At 41.1% G+C, this 16,954-nt stretch overlaps 1 protein-coding gene across 1 annotated transcript; it reads right to left on the reverse strand.

Annotated features, from left to right (window-relative positions):
- Positions 1-5,173: 5,173 nt before the first annotated feature.
- On the reverse strand, positions 5,174-16,135 carry MPC1 (mitochondrial pyruvate carrier 1). Its single transcript, XM_036381353.2, has 5 exons — positions 15,978-16,135; positions 11,005-11,008; positions 8,666-8,762; positions 6,919-7,051; positions 5,174-6,174 (listed from the first exon to the last, which is right to left on the reverse strand). The coding sequence occupies exons 1-5, from the start codon at positions 16,046-16,048 to the stop codon at positions 6,156-6,158; spliced, it is 324 nt and encodes a 107-aa protein (XP_036237246.1). The 5' UTR covers positions 16,049-16,135; the 3' UTR covers positions 5,174-6,155.
- Positions 16,136-16,954: the final 819 nt, after the last annotated feature.

A 16,954-nucleotide genomic window follows, 5' to 3' on the forward strand; every position in this document is an offset into this window, starting at 1 on the left:
TCCTGTGCTTCTGAAAATTCAACTGTGAACATCTTCCAACAAGCCTGCATTGCTGAGAGTGACAGGTAGTGGTGATAAAAAAAACAAGGAACAAGGAAGCAAAAGCTGAAAAAGTTATCTTTTTTCTTACACCACAGTTCAGGAAACCCATCTCTTCTAATTTGTCTGCAGATCAACCTAAGTCACAAGCCACATGGTTCATCCAGCTTCATGGTAATTGTTTCTACTGTGACTTTCCAGATCCAGTCATCACTTCTCTAGGGACACAAAATAACCTCTCATAGGTCTCTGATGTAGAAAACTGAAGCATACAAAAACCAGCTACAGATGAGCTACTTCCCAGTGTGCTTGGCAGGCACCTGGTAGTAGCCAGGTGTGTGTGTGATTCACAGAACACTCTGAGCTATTGCAAAGCTTTGGAGGGAAAGGTAAAAGCCTTTATGGGCTCACTGTGGCCAAAACAACACATATGCAAGGAAGTACCAAACAGCCTTGTGAGCTGTTCTCTGTGTGGCATCATACACTCAGATCAGGTAGTGTAGATGCTTGGGTTAGCTGATACAGTACTGGATACCCTGCCAAATGTTTAAACCTTTCCTGTTACTAACAATAATGTGGCTGAGAGATGATGCTGACGTTTACCAAGTTACAGTATAAGACACACAAAGTAATAGATAGGTTACTGATCACACTGCTGGCTTTCTGGCTGCTGGCTTGCAGATGACCCATAGAATCAAGTGTTTACAAAAATACCTTGTAATCATTGCTTTCCATGGCTTCCCCAAGAACAAACATAGCAATTGTTTTAGGATTTTAAGTCATCCTAGGTGCAAGGAGATGTGGTATGTCTGAATCTGCAAGATAGGAACATTTGAGATAATCTTGCTACTCCCTTGGCACTGAAACAAGTTAAAATCTGGAAATCTTTCTGTCCCGAAACTGTGATCGCAGATCCAGTCAGAGCCCAACTGCAGTGACAGATTAGATGAGATTAATATCTTGTCCTGTCAGAAGACACCTTTAAGGTTTCACACTACCACAATTCTTCTTGAAAGAGGATACTGACATAATTTACATCACTTGATACCACTCTGAGAAGGCACCCCTTTAGTTAACACATACCTTAGGACTAGAAACACTATTATGAAATTATTCCCATCAGCCTATAAATCAACATCAATTAGAGCAAGTTACAGCAATGGTTCTCCTCTAAGTTATGTACTAAATGCTTTCGAAATTATTAAATACTTTCCAAATTTTAAGTGGCTTACTTTGTACCTTTACATTTTTCTAACACAATGGACCAAATACAGCCACCATGTAAGTGCTGCCGTAACTGACACTGCCTTATCTTGCACCAAAGGCTGGGTTTGGACCAGTTGTCTCCATACAAGTTTCACTTAATGAGAAAGACATGACCCAGATTTCAGACGAAACGAATAAGCGTAAAATTCCTAGTCTTGTTGCCATAGTTACTTGAAACCTGCTGTTAAAGAAGGTGGGAAGACAGGGAAAGGATGAAGAGTAGGAAGAGAAGAGAGCAATATTATGGTCAGGCTTAGGCCATGTGATAAAGAGAGGTGATGATCTGGAAGGAGCAGGACCCCAGTGATGACACTCAGAGCAGGTTATACAGAAAACCATTATTTCTGCCTTCTGGCTGCTATTGAGTTGATTCAATGGACACTGGTTATTTTTAAGTGGTTACCACAGTGACTAAATGCAGTGCATTGGTAGGTATTAGATCTGCAAAGGCAAAAAGGGATTGGGCAGGGAGAGACAGATTTCTCCACAATTAATTTAATAAAGAAATTGCCTAATTTTAAACACCAGACTGATTGCCTGTCTACTTTATAGCGATTGTAAAACTTGCAGCAATGTCTTGCTTAATCAGAACAAACTTTTTAGCTTTTGTGTAAGTTGGCAGCAGAAATACTCCAGCTCTGCAGAAGCAGAACTGCAGTCATATTGCATCAGGCAGTGAGCACTCTTCTTCCTCAAATGCAGATAGGACCAATGCACCCTGTGAGACACAGGATGAAAACCTAAGAGAGCTGGTAACTGTGCTTGTGAATATTTCCTGTATTACTGTTTTATATTCTATTGATAACTTTGAAGTCTGTCACGTGAGCATGAAGAAACATTGTATTCATTAAGGGCTTGGGACTAAGTGATATGAACATACTACTCTAATAGGTTATTTTATTACTTGTCTCTATCTCATCTTTTTATTCCTGATCTTTTTAAGTGCATTCACATTCTTAGAACTGACATGTAAAGAAATTAATTGTGTCTGCATCCATACCAGTGTAATACAGATTCATGTACACTGGAAACACACACAGTTGAAGTAAATGCATTTGGTAGTTTGATGCTCTACGTAATAGTTTGACCATAACAGAGTTTGTATCAGCATTCATGCAAGAATTCAGGGAAAACATTGGAGTAGTTCTAAGACTGGTCTGTCCTAGTCTAGGACTGTATTTTCTAAGCACTTTATTTCCATGTCAAAACCTGTCTTGGTCCCAAGGAGAAAACTCTCCCTTTTTTACTGCCTCCTCTGTCTCTAAACTTACTGAGACTTTCCCCACTCAATTCTCTACTGTGCTGTCCTTGCTCAGATGACACCATTGTGCTTTGTATGGAGAATAAAAGGTAACCCTCAATGCTATGGAGAACTACATTTTACTACAAATGGGTTTTCTCTGAGAGCTGGCAGACTGTATTGGTAGCACTGGGGCCAAGAGATTTTTCTGCTGGTTTTAGAGTAGGGAACATTCACTTTATACAGAAGCCTTAGAAGTAAAAATCCTCCAAAACAAAAATAACAAAAACACCCCCAAACAAAAACAAACTCCAAAAATCCCCAAAACAACCACACCACCCATATACAGCAGCTTTGGCTAAAATGATTATAAAGCATGAGACAGTTGCATGAGGTTGAACAAAATTCACTATCAGTAGGTGTTATTACATCATTACATTCATTAAAGAATCCTTGCAAAGTAATTCCCTCTCTTCCGACCACACAATTATGGTTATTGCTTTCTGTCATGTAATTACCATGCTACCAAATTATTTCCACATTTGAATCATAAATAATCAAGCTTCCAGATCAAGGACACTCAATCTTGCAATAGCAGAAGAAATTGTGAGCTAATTTGATGCCATGGTCAGTTATAGTCTTAAGTCTTCCCTTTCAAAAGCGACTCAAGACATCTCCAGCTCAAATTGGGGAGAAAGGGGGAAGGGACAGACTGAGAGCTTAGCTGGTAGTCTCTCCCACTTGAATTCCTAAGGGCGTTAAAAGGCGTTGCATTCCTTACCAGCAGTGTAGCAGGACTTGCTCAGAAAGATGAGAAATTCTTTTCTGTCTGAAGACATGAAAGAAGACAGCAGCTGTTGCTATAGCAGTAACCACTGCAGCAAGAGAGGAAAGGCCACGTGGTTCCCAGTCATACTGTGGTGGAACAGAAGCAGAACGCACAGGGCAGTGCCTGGGAGCAGAGCAGCACAGGTTTCTAGTGATAGGATATATCCTACAGATGAAAGTTGTTATTAAACCAAGCTGTGAAATTAAAACCAAGCAGGTATTTCAGAACAATAGCAAGTACAGACAAGCCCTATAATCTTATAAATCAAAAGCAAATACTGAGCTCTAACTTATAATTAATCAGTGAAACTCACATTGCCCCATTCTTTCATCCAGTGCTACCTGAGGGGAGTAAGAAAAGAACAAAAGGAAGCACGATTAAGGTTTTCAAACTCAAGAATACACCATCTCCAGTTCTCTTTAAGCTATTGTTCTCCTCTTTGGATTATCCCAAGCAGCCCCATCCTAAAACAGCCATATGCCAGTGTATTTCAGTGTTTTGTGCCAGAGGAGTAGGGTGCTGACAAATCATAGAATTCTTTATTGCAAGAACTCCTTTTAATAATATTACACTGATCCCCTTACACCCAGCACCTTTAAACAAAGAAATGGTACGTAAACAGCTTGATAATTAATGTTTTGATTGACACAGGCCAGAGCCACTTAATGGCACTCTGCCCATATAAACTGTTTTTGTCACTAGGCAGACTGACAGGCAGTGGAAATCCAGCCCACACTGGATTTCCCTTCCCAAACAGGGCCAGGTCCCTTCAAGTCCCACAAAATATGGTTTGTTGCCACCCTCCCCCTTTTCTAAGTCTGTATGGGCTGCAGGAAGCATCCCTGGTTTAACATCTAATTAAAGCAGGGTATAAAGCCCACTCTCCATCTGCAATTCACTCTTGCTCTAGTCCAGTATGAAAGAATTTGAGCCTTATCACAGTGAATGGATAAGAGGAAGAAAGGAGAGATAGAAGGAAATAAAGTATGGTGCAACTACCAGGAAAATGAGAGAAGGGACTCTTGCAAATGGTATCCTCTGGGTAAAGGAGCAAAGACAATCAGAGCTAATGAACAGTGATCAAAGCAGGTGAGGGTAGAGTACAGCCTGCACTGCAAGCTTCATGCAAGAGCAGCATAAAACATTTCACACCAATGAAGATCAAACTCAGTTGTAGCTTATTTTTTCCCTCCAGAAGTAATATAACAAACTATAAGGTGCCAAAACAATCAGCTGTCCTTATCTGCTCGTGTCTCACTACTCATTTGTACAGAAGTTCAACGGTGCTTCTATTCCAGGAGACAGGGAGAAAGGGGGATGACTACTTTTGTGACAAGACAACAGTACTGAGAGGGCAGCTTTTTTGCAGTAACTTTTCCAAAGCAAGAATCGGCAGGCAGTACCAGCCTTAGCCATCCAGCAGATGTGCCCTATTTACATCTTTCCTGTATGTCCATCAAAAAAAGTTAACATCACAATAGAAGATGGTCAATTAAGACTTGCTCTAACTGCTAGAAGACAATAGCTAATACTGACTTAGTTGCATAATAAGAGGTCTGAATTCAACCCTGCCTATCACACTGGAACTGCTAAGCCTAAATACTACCCAAACACACAGTTTTTTGCTGCTGGGGGAAGAAGTTTTAGGTATTGGGATCCACAGGACACTTACCTAAATTCAGTAGATACCATTTACTTTTTCAGCCCGTTTTTGCTTCATGCTGTTGCAGTAATAAAGTGACACTCCATAATAAAATTTCACTTTTGGGTCTGTTATCACAGTATGAAAAACAAAACTGTTCCAAGTATTCAAGAGTTTTATTGCCATTTGGAATATGTTTATTGTTCAAAAACACTGCACTGAAAAAAAAATCTGAACATACGTTCTCACATTCTTTGTCAATTTTACCTTTACAGCAAAGTAACTTTCAGGCAGATCATGCAGGAAAATCACTCTCACAATGAAGTCAAAAACCACTGAAAGGCACTTGGCATCTTTCAGATCTTAGACTCCAAACAAGTTTAGTTTTTGCCTGTGTAAGAATTACATACATCTAGAATAACTCAAACAGTAGGAAAAAATAAAATCCACGTAGAACTTCTTAAAGAACAGTATCAGGCTTCGTTGCCTTCCTTCATTCAGTGCTATGCTTTTGTTTTCCAAGCCTTCTTTAAATAGTGTGCGACATAAAAATGGATGTTAATGAAGTCTCTTTACTGAGAAAAGGCATGCAGTGAGGGAAGAGGGATGGCTGCTCACCCCAGGCTGCCTATCTACACATTTGTTCTTGTAGATCAGCAAGCCACTGCTTAAGTTAAAAAAAAATAGAATAGGAATGAATGCACTCAAGTTAAATGGCTTTTAAGAATATGTTAATACAAACAATGATACCACCTACAGTTCTGTTTACTGACCTCTGTTCATGTTGATTTTAAAATGAGTTTTGTCAAACTATTATGGGCCACTTTTGTACATTGTTAGATAAAAAAGTTGGTTTTCAAATATTGCTTGTTATTTGGGTGGATAATGTTTTATTAAAAGGGTAGTTATTAAAGATCAGTAAGGCAGCAAGACTTTAAATGTAATGGTTTACATCGCTGAATGTACTTTTTAAAAGGCAAGATAAAAATATTATTAGAAGAATTCTTGGTGGGGTCATATTCATAATGAGTGTTTCTGTTTCATCCCCACTGTAATTGTCACAGCAACTGTAGATGGCATGTCTTCCTTGGTTGTCATTCAGGATGAATACATTCCCTGGCTTATTTCAAGTAATATATTTAGTTCTTTTTCTCCAGCCTGCCAAAAGAAAAACAGCTTTTGTAAGAGTGAATATTGAAATACAATTGCTATTAAAAAAACTTTATGAACGAAGGACATTGTGCAAAGCTGCAAGTAGACTTGTCTCTGCATAAGTTACTGATCAGTCTCATTTTTTAATTCACATGTCAGAAGGTTTCATTCTCTATTGCTCCACAGTAGTTTCTTGGGGCAGAAGAGAGAAAACCCATAATCCTGATCACCAGGATTGCTTGGGGCAGTGTCTGCACTGCTTGCTACACAACCAGGGTGTGAGACTGAACACAGTCTGTTCCCCAGGCACACTCAGTTGGCTCCACCTCATGTATGAAACAGTCAGCTCTGATAGGTTTTGTGTGACTTCTCTTCCAGATGTACAGCTCCTTCACAGTTTTATGGATGTTTTCCATCTCAGGAATTAGTTACCAAGATGCAGACGAACCAACAGACTGCACAAAAAAAAACCCCAAAATAGCCAGCAGCTGCTGAAGGCCCTGTCTACACTCCCTCACGACCATAAGGGCTTCCTGCCTTTTCTGTGTGCAGACCTCAGAAGGTTCAAAGGAGGTGCAAAGTAGAAAGTTCTGCCTACTGACAACAAGCTTGTTAACAGGTTTGCAAAAGGTAATGAAGTTAAACAAATTCAGAAACCATGCAGAGCTTTGCACCACAGTTAAAAAATCACTAACAGAGTATTCCAGGAGCCATCAGTTTATGACTTCCCCATTTAAAAATGTGACTTGCCTGTATTTGATCAGTCGTCCTCCTTGAATAAGTTGTGCAATTTCATTAGTGAAGTGGCATGCAAAAAGAAGCCAGTTTCTTGGCTGCACTTTGTAGGCAAATCTCATGAAAGTCAAGGAGTAACAACAAAGTGCTGCAAAGGATGATAGATCTTGTTAAGAGACTGTAAATATCTGCATTTTGTTGAGTCACAATTTTCGTACTAGTAAAATGTAATGACAGGCAGAAGATTTGTTGCTGCTTATGAGTTTTCTAACCACCCTACAAACGTGTCCACTTTGAGGATCCAATGCAAGAAAAGACAAAACAGTGTTCACTTCTACTACACAAGAAAATCTACATGGCTGCAGCTTTCCATAAAAATTGATTTTACTCATACACTCTCCTGTGATGCAACTGAAGCCTTCTTAGTTTATTATCTAAATTACCTCAGCCAGAAAATAGGAGTTTATCTCAATGAGACATAGTCTGTCATATACTATTATTCTGACAACTTCTAAGACAAAGTATTTTTAAAGACACTAATAACCTAAATAGAGTTCTTTCTGGGTACATTTTAAGATCAGGAGCTTTTAGTGTCCAGGGAATCATGAACATTCAGAAACATGAAGCTTTGTCTGCTTTCCAGAAAGATGAGAAACTATTTTGATCTACTCTCCGACCATAATTTAAATTCAGGAAACTACAACCCAAGAATTTCCTAGTTTTGTAAAGTTCTGATAGGCTTAAAGAAAAAATTGGTAAATTAATTGTTCAAGGAAAACAGTCTTTTTAAAAGTACAAATATTCTTTTTTCATCCCCCTGCTTCTGTACACACAAACTATATATACCTGCAAAAATTTAAAAAGGTGTCTCAACACTGCTGAGCTGGGTAGCTGCCTCCAAAACACTATTTGCAAAACAGTTTTGCTGTACTGGAGACTATTTAAACTATTCTTCTGTCTCAAGGAAGCTGATTAAGGGACTGAATTACTCTAAGCAGAGCCTAATGATAATGGGACTATAAAATTTCTTAAGCCAAATATATTTTGCTTGTGGGAAGAAGAATTACTCAGAATTAAGTTAAGTGAATTAAGGAAGAGATGTAATGCCAAAGTTAAGCTAATAAATTAAAACTGCAAGATTTCTAATCCTAGAAAATAATTTGAACATAGAGACAGACATCTAGGCAAAAACTATACATGTTCTAAAGAGAGGTGGAAAAATATTGCTTATTATTGCATTTAAAAATAATTTCTCATTAAGAGTCACAATAGTCTCCTATAGACAACTACTTTGCAAGGAGTTAAAGCTTTCTTTGCTGCTTCTTGCACCCTGCTGACCAATCATTACCATTTCTTCACTTTGTCAGTGCTGACAAATATTTAAATCTCACGCTAACCACAAAGGATCATTGTTCTTTATACAAAGAATAAAACTGAGTAGAGACACATTTTGAACAAGTGTGTGCAATAGCTTAAGATAATGAGTTATACTTCAGGAGACAGTCTAGTCTTGAAAACTGCTAAGGGTCAAGAGCTGCCTCACTCTTCCCTCCCAAATTAGTGGAAAGCTTTCCAAAAAAGAGCCCTGCAGTTTTTCAGTACTTCAATTTAAATGGCATCTAAAGCTACGTAACAAGATATTTGATATCTACATCTGCTTTGACCACAAGTTTGCAGACAATTAATAACATATCACTGCTTAAACGGCAGAAACTGTGTTCTGGAGTTAGTTTCCTAACAAGAAGTTTGTCTCAGGTCTTACCAAACGTCATTCTGCCACTAATAATTTCTGGCGATTTCTTCATATCATTAAAAGCAGCAACAGGAAGACCCCAGTTGGCAACTGGCCCCCAAAAGTGCTGTGAAGAGGGAAAACAAATATAAAGTTAAACAGAAACAAAAATCACCTGCAGTATTCTTACAGTTTTTTCTTAGCCACACAAAACTAGAAGGGAGGGTTATTGGTAAAATTCCAAGAAAATACAGACTATTTTTAATATAAGAGAGAAATTAAACCTTTCTTTTAGTGGTATCTACTCTTCAGAAGGAAAGGTAAAGGACCCTACTCTGGATCTTCTTTCAGATCAGAGAGGAACTATCTAGAGCCATTGAAATAGAATTCTGTGTAATTATAGCTTAACAGTCACTAACCATCTGATTGATATTGTCAGATCTATAGCTCACTTCTGCACAGAGAATTAGCATTTCCCTCTTTCAATTAAGGCTCCTCAAAAATATAATGAAAATGTAAGGACTTGATGAAGTGAAGAACTGAAGGTTCATTTTCATTTTATGCTGAGGATGAAGAAAAGTTCAGCAAGCATCTTGTGAGTGCTTACACCCTCTCTTGGAAAGAATGGGGCCAGCAAGCAAAGCAAACTTTACCCTGAGCTACACCTGCAATTGCTGAAATATTTGGTGAATACTTAAAACTCAGTAATTCAACAAATGTCAGAGGAGAGCAGTTAGCAACAGGTGTGTACACAGATAGAATAGAGACAAGAAGTGGAAAGGATCAAATCAGAAAAACTGACAAGTTTATTTTGATAAGTATTATCTGAAAGACTCTAAACTGAGCAAAATAACGACTTGAGTTCAATTTCTGCTACTGCTATGAGCAAAAAGGCTTCACCAGAATTCCTTCCACACAAGATGCACACAGTATTTGCCTCAGCTTCTTCTAAATAGAAACTCATTCTCAGAAGTAACTTGGTCAGATACAACAAAAGAGATGCACCTCACAAGAAAAAGCTTTGCAGATACCAGCTATATCCATTCTTTTGACACTTTCTGTAACTGTAACATGTTTAATGATTTGGAATTATCAGGGGGTATTTAAATTTCTTGCAATTTTCATTCTAAGACTGTCTTGCCAGTCTTGCTTGTAACAGTATAGTCAGACTAAAAGCCACACTTGCTTCCTGCAGTTGCAATAGAAGAAACTTAAATAGAAAAAAAGTGAGTTTAAGTTATACACACAATTTTAATAGTTCCATTTCAGTGCAATAGTATTTCTGCAAATTCAGATATATAACAGTATTCTGAAGATCAGAGTAAAAGCATTTGTTTGCTATATTCCTAGTGATCGGAAAATTGACATCTGTAGTGGTTAAAGCTCTCAAGTGCATCAGAGGTAACATGACACAACTGAGGAGAGTTGCATGACTACATGGTATTTCAAATGTACCACCACACCAAAGCAAACTTCAAATGGAGGGACACTACCTGTACTTGGTGATGGTTTTATAGTAATTTCAGGGGTCTCATTTGAACAACTGCAGTTTATGAAAAATAAGCTTTTTTTCTTGAATCTCTGAAATATTTGCAGCTTTTAAGAATCTGAGTGACAAATTCTGTTTTGAAAAGTAAATTAAATCAATTTGATATTTTTACGTAATCAATTGCCATTAGAACATAACCAAATAATACACCATAGATTTTGGACCATTCAAATCCAGGCTGTGCAAGCTGAACAATCATCAGTAAACAAAAGTAGTGCAGCAGTAGATTTTCTCTGCTGACAAGGAGTTTTATTTGGAACCTTGAGATGGCTATCAGGCTTTAAAGGCGTCCAGGCAGGCAGCCCTTTGAAGTCTCACAAAAATTAAAATATACCCATAAGTTTGTCTTTTGTCTAGGTAGAAGAGCAACTCTTCCACAGCATTACGATTCACAGTACAACAGGCATAAAATTCCCACTTACAGTTTAAGGAGCAAACAGTAAGGGTCCAGGACAGAAGAATAGTGTGAGTTATTTTGTACATTTATTGTCTGGCCTGAAGGCTGTTACAGATAAGCCAGGTAGTTTGGTTATGTAACAGTATTGCTGTTACGTAGAATAAAGGGTTTCACACTGCTCTGACCTTCTTAGCAAAAGAGCATGAAAAAGACAAAGCCGCTTTAATTTAAGGCATTCTGAAGATGACTTGGTCATCTTAGCCTCACACTTGCAATTAAATATTCCTAGTGCATCCCTCCTGGAGGTTTCTATTATGCCTTTCAGGTGCAGACAAACAGTACATAGCAGTACTAAGGGAAAAAGACAGCAAGTTACTGAAGTTAGGAAGAAAGTGAAACCAGAAATCCCCTCCCTTTTCTTACCGTACTGTTCAAGTGCACCATCATTGTTTTCCATTCAAAAAGCACATGAAAGAAAGAAGAAAAAAAAAAACCAACACATTATTTTCTTTCATAATCTACATAGACAAAAGCATACCACAAATAGAAAATAGGCAGAAGTCAGGAAGCTGTCACGGCATTAACTTGGAATAATGCATTGGTGTTAAAAAAAAAAAAAATCCCATTTCCCACAAAAGTTATCACTGTGACAAGTGTTTGCTGCTCTTTTTCCCAGCTACATAAAATCCCATTATGGTCAGTGGAAGACATTCAACCCTTCAGAGCACCCAAGATTCCACCCCAACTACTTTAAAGGATGCCAAAAGACATCAAGCTTTGTCATGACAAAGCTAAACAGCTAAAATTCTTCAGTGAAAGCTTTGAAGTTGCTTGGAATTCTCTGTATACCTCTAAGTAGGTCAAACCAAAGATTGCCAGATATCTTCCTGTCACTAAATTTGGGTCAACTGTGGCTGTACCAAACATAAGCTATAACACATTCTCAGTGATATATGCAATTACACTTCTGTCATGTATGGGGTTCATTTCAGTGATAATCTAGGTACCAGTTTAGGTAATAACTTAATGATCTATGCACAAAAGATAAACTACAGCATACATTTAATATTGTTTGCTGCAAAGCTTTTATAACAAAAGCTTACTAACTTTTAAACACCTTCTTTCTAATAAAGGTACTGACAAGACTTAGAATTATGACTTACAAGAAGGCATTTCTTATGAGAAATAGGTAGGCTAATAGAAAGCCTGAGTTGCAGAACACTTTGTAACCATCACTTCCCTCACACTGATTTCCATGTTCTTAGATGGCCATTTTATAAATAGCTATGGTAAGGGAACAGTCAGGTCTACTTAGGAAATCACAAAGGACGTGTGTTTCAGTGAGGCTTCACTACAAGCTGGTTCAAGGTGCTTCATTTTAATGCCCTTGACTAGCCTAACCACTTGTTTGTTTCCTCTTTAACTGATTGGCAGCAACAGTTGACTGAAGTTCACAAGACAAATGTAATCTTAAATTTCTTCATAAAACCTTAACGAAACAAGTTCACATGTGTCTTCTGTCACATTTTTGTGCCAACAGAAGTCAGCCTTAATTTTTAAAGTGTAAGTTGTTTCCAGGGAAGTAAAAGCCTAAAATAGAATCAAACTGATACTACTTTAATGGAGTAGGCAGCTCTGGCTAAGGTCTTCTAAGGTTATCCTTACAATCACATGGGAGTGGAAAACATACTTCTAGAAGAGGGCAAACCAAGGGCACATAGACTCTCCCAGGAAACAGGCATCCAGCCCCAAAGCTCTGCAGCCAAGAGAGTTGCAACACATGCACCACATCCAATAGTGAGGATACTGCCCCATGTGCATGCTTCTATTTCTGAAGTGACTCCATTCCAAATTAGTAGTTTCCAAGAACTAAATTCAGTCCCTTGACAAAGAAAACATTGAACTAATGTTTTCAGAACTGTGAACAGCAACCGTTGGACTTACTCAGTTTCCAAGTATCAGTTTTCTGTATAAATGTCTAGACAAGACAAGAGGAACCCAGAGGTGACAATACCTTGTATCCGTACTAAGTTCATTCCAAAAAGCCTACAGTGGGAAAGACTTAGTTCTCTAAAATTTTTGCATGTATTTTCCTCATTCTGGCAATAAGAATATTAGTAGGCCAGGGACCATTCTGCAAGTATAGGGGAACTGTCACTATGTGTTTTCCCCATACTGCCATCCCCTAAGTGGAAAGGGCACTGCAAAACAGCAGATTGTTCAGTTCTCAGAGCACATAAGACAAGCAGGTGTGTGTCCTTCAGTTTCTAGCACACATCACAGAGAACTTTTTATTTTAAAGTTTTTATGTCCTCATGTTTAAAGATTTACTAAAGAGAACTGAAGATCAGCTAATTTAGGTTCTATTACCCATGCTAACTCCTCTGAAGTTTTTTTAAATTAAAGGAGAGTTCCTAGACAGCTCACATCAGTTTAAGTGCTCAGGCTTTCCAGAAAATGAACTACCTCTATTTCAAAGCCCTCTATATTAACAGAGTCGCTACATTTGCATTGCTGAGTCATCAGGAAGAGACATTTCAGAAGTGCCCCAGCACACTGCAATGTCCATGCCTCCTTCCCTGTTACCAGGAGATTTTTGCATTCCTTGCAATTCATTATATGATCAAAGCAATTTAGGCTTCCACCACAAGAAAACGACAGCTTGTCTAGAATGATGTGTTCTGTCTTAAAAGAGGAGGGAAGCTGTTTTATTAGATGCTTTTCAGAAGATGTGTTAAATCAACAGGATAGGAAATAAGAGGATGCACTTGCATACTACTAGTGGCTTAGATAATATGACTATAGTGACAGCTGTCATTTTTAGAATCTGGAGAAAAAATGCAATTTCAGGTTCACAATACCTAGAGCTGTCAGGCTTTAATATGCTAATCAGCTAGTTTTAAATAACATTACTGCTGCATTTTACAAGCAGGAAAAGTCTACCTACAGCTTATGTTCTTACTATGCTCATTTTGAAGCATTAGGATGCAGTTAGGGTAAACTTGTATTTATATGATTTACAGTTATTCAGATCCGTATTAATCACCACTAGAGAAAAGCCAGATGTGAAACTGGCAGAACAATTAATTTTTAATGACAGTTTTAAAAGCAACTTCTCCTGTTTCTTTGTGCAAGATCTAAAAGCTAACCCATGACATAATGCAATTCCAATGCCAGACATATCCACCTGAGCAAAGCAGCATGCAATCATTTTGCTTGCTTTCATGTTTGCAGGTTATGAAGCTGAAATCGAAGCTACTTATTCCAAAAGTTTTCTTCAAGTTTTTGATTGCCCCGAGCCATAATAATGGAGCACTTAATCCACCACTTTGGGTAACCTAAGTCATTCTATTGAGGGTCAAGCAATCTAAAGCCTATCACTGGTATCCCAAACAGCACCTTAATTCATTAATTCTGACAAACAAGTTGCACATTTATAAAGCCTTGATTCCCTGCAGTGGTTAGATGCTGATTTTTGGAACAGACTCCACAGTCTCAGAGCTTTTAGGACACCTTTTCTCCATGAGCAAAGAAAGGACGTTTTTTTCAGGCTAGAGTCCTGTTGTCTGAGGAAGAAATCACCTTCAGGAAGAAATGCAAAAACATAACTCTCCATTTCTTCTTATGCAGAAGACAGACAAGTCTTTATGGACAGCTATTTAAATTTTAAACCCAACAAAAAGCCAATAACTTAGACACTCATCTCCTAGTGAGCAAGAAACAATGCTGAAAGGCCAGAGCAGATGGAGCAACTGGCTTTAGCTCTTCATGACACACCCAGTAACAGGAGTACAAATTAAGCGGGTGTCTTCGTTATAGCAAGGCAAAACACATTCCATCCACAATGGTAGAAACCTGTGGAATGCTCTTTTTACAGAGATACAGCCACATATACAGCTTGTTTGAAAACTGGGCGAAATACATCTGAAAGTTTTTTTTTAAAAACTTCTCAGTCTTGGGCAAGGATAGAGATATTTCCAGTAACTGTGATGACATTAGGAAGCACCTGTTATCTCACCTGGATGTTTGTTTTTCTAATGATGAAGCAGATTGCTGGTTCAATGGCTATTAACATGGTTCACATGAATAGTGTTACAATCAATTAAATGTTAACACTCATATGCATCTATCAAGCATACATGGCATCCTCAAGACTTTCAAAAGGAATCACAGAAGCCTGCTCTGGAGTTTTGTTTTGCTTCAAGGTTGTTCTCTTGCTTCTCATATTTTTGCCCCACTGTTTCTGTGGATTTTGATTTTGTGAATGCCAAACAAATTGAGCAAACTTTCCAGTGCCTCACCATCCCCACGATAAAGCGCTTCTTCCTAATATCTCATCTAAGCCTATCCTCCTGAAGTTTAAGGCTTTACATTATAATCCCTCGTCCATGCAGCCTTATACCACCTCCTGCTACTTGAGCCAAGACTACATTTCTCAGATAAACAGATGTCCTCCTACATGCTTGCTCAACATCAAACACCAGGTGCAATAGATGTAGGCAAAACAGCAAGCAACAGCTACAGCAAAAGGTTGCCCAACCACCTTTATTAGATGAGACCATTTTTATTTGTTTAGTTTGTCAAACAGCCTGTCAGCTGGAGAAACTTCAGCCTGCCTACCCGAGACTGTTCCTGCACAGTGGTTCAACAAGATTAAAGTATGCTAAAACTGTTCTTTAAGGCAGTCTTATAGTTGCAGTCCAGACTGCCATATCCCTCACGCAAGACAAAGCTTGACACAAGCACTGAGCTGTTCGGGAAGTGACTTAAGCCACGCTCCCACGACAGCGGGACTCCGACAAGCCTCTGCAAAGAGACACCTATTTACACGTACTCAGAGATTCAAATAACCGATCTTCAGTCTGTATCTATGATCAGGCTCGCTTCCGCCAAAGGCAGAGCGAAGCTCTCCCTGCCCTTGTGTCAGGCAGCGGTCAGGCTGTCCCGGTCGCGGGCTCCTGTGCCGCAGCGAGCCCCTGCCCGCGGCGGGGCGGCACTGGCGGCTGTCACAGCCGGGACGGGAAGGTCACGGAGGGGCGCAGCTGCCGCGGCAGCTTCGAAACGCGCCGCGTCACTTCAAGGTCAAGGCCGGTTTGCTCGGGCCGGGGCGGGACAGCGACAGCCCCGACTGCCCCGGGGTGCCGAGGTGACGACGTGCGAGACAAGTGGAACGACGGGACACGACACCTCCGGGCCGGCTCCTTGCTGCCTTGCCCCCGGCCAGCCGCCGGCGAGGGCGACCTCGCCAGGGGTCAACCGGTGCCAACCGTCCGAGCCCGTCCGGGGCGCCCCGAGGCTGCGGGGAGCTGAGGGGTTTGGGGACCGAACGCTGGTCCCTACCGTCCGACCGGGCAGGGCGGTGGGCTCGGCGATGACGCCCCCCGCGCCGCGCTCACCTCATCAGGTAGTCCCTGAACTCCTTGCTGCGCACATAGTCCACGGCCTTACGGCCCAGCGCCGCCGCCATGGCGTCTCGGCGGCAGTGCGGTATCCCTCGATCGCCCGCCTGGCCCGGCCGCCTCACACCGCACCACCGCCGGTGACAACTGCCCCGCGCGCCGCCCGCCGCCCGCTTTACGGCACTGCGCGTGCCCCCCCCCGCCCACCCCGCCCCGTCACCGCGGCGCTCTCGCCGCCTATTGGCTCCGGCGGCCCCGCCCCCCGCGCGCGCCCGGCCCGCGGAGACGGTCACGGGCAGGGGGAAAGGCAGGGGCCGTAAAGCAACGCGGCGTGAGCAGGGGGGGGAGAGCGTCGCAAAGCGCGGCGAGGAGGGGTCGCCATGGGCCGAGCCGCCGGCATTCCTCCGCAGCACGCGGGGCTGTGTCGCGCGGCGGCTCCGCGGGCCGCGATTGGCTGCGGGGCCGTGGCAGCTGGCTCCCCATTGGCGCGCACCGCCCCTCGCGGGGCGTGTGGCTCCGCTCCCGGTGGCGCGAGCGCGGCGTGAGGGGGGAATGGGGGCGTGAGGGACCAGGTGACACGGTGAGGGCGGCAGAGCTCCGGGACGGACGGAGCTGGCAGGACGTGGAGTTGTCCTGTCTGGAAACATTCCAAACCCACCTGGGCGCGTCCCTGCGTCGCCTGCTCTGGGTGACCTTGCCTTGGCAGGGAAGCTGGACTAAATGATCTCCAGAGGTCTCTTCCAACCCCAGCTATCCTGTGATTCTGTGACAAGTACTTCGATAATTTTAGTTGGAATGGTCTAAGATCCCATCTCTGACCAGCACTTTCTATTTCATACCTGAGCAGAGGTTACTTATGTAGGAGGGAAGATAAACTCTAACCTTGCTAATACTATCTCTAGAAAATATGGGCCATACAAACAAATTCTTATATCTTTGCTCAGTGCACTAGAGATAGTGAAAATGGATGTTTA

Source organism: Molothrus ater, chromosome 3, assembly GCF_012460135.2.
Source record: "Molothrus ater isolate BHLD 08-10-18 breed brown headed cowbird chromosome 3, BPBGC_Mater_1.1, whole genome shotgun sequence".
NCBI classification, from domain to species: Eukaryota; Metazoa; Chordata; class Aves; order Passeriformes; family Icteridae; genus Molothrus; species Molothrus ater.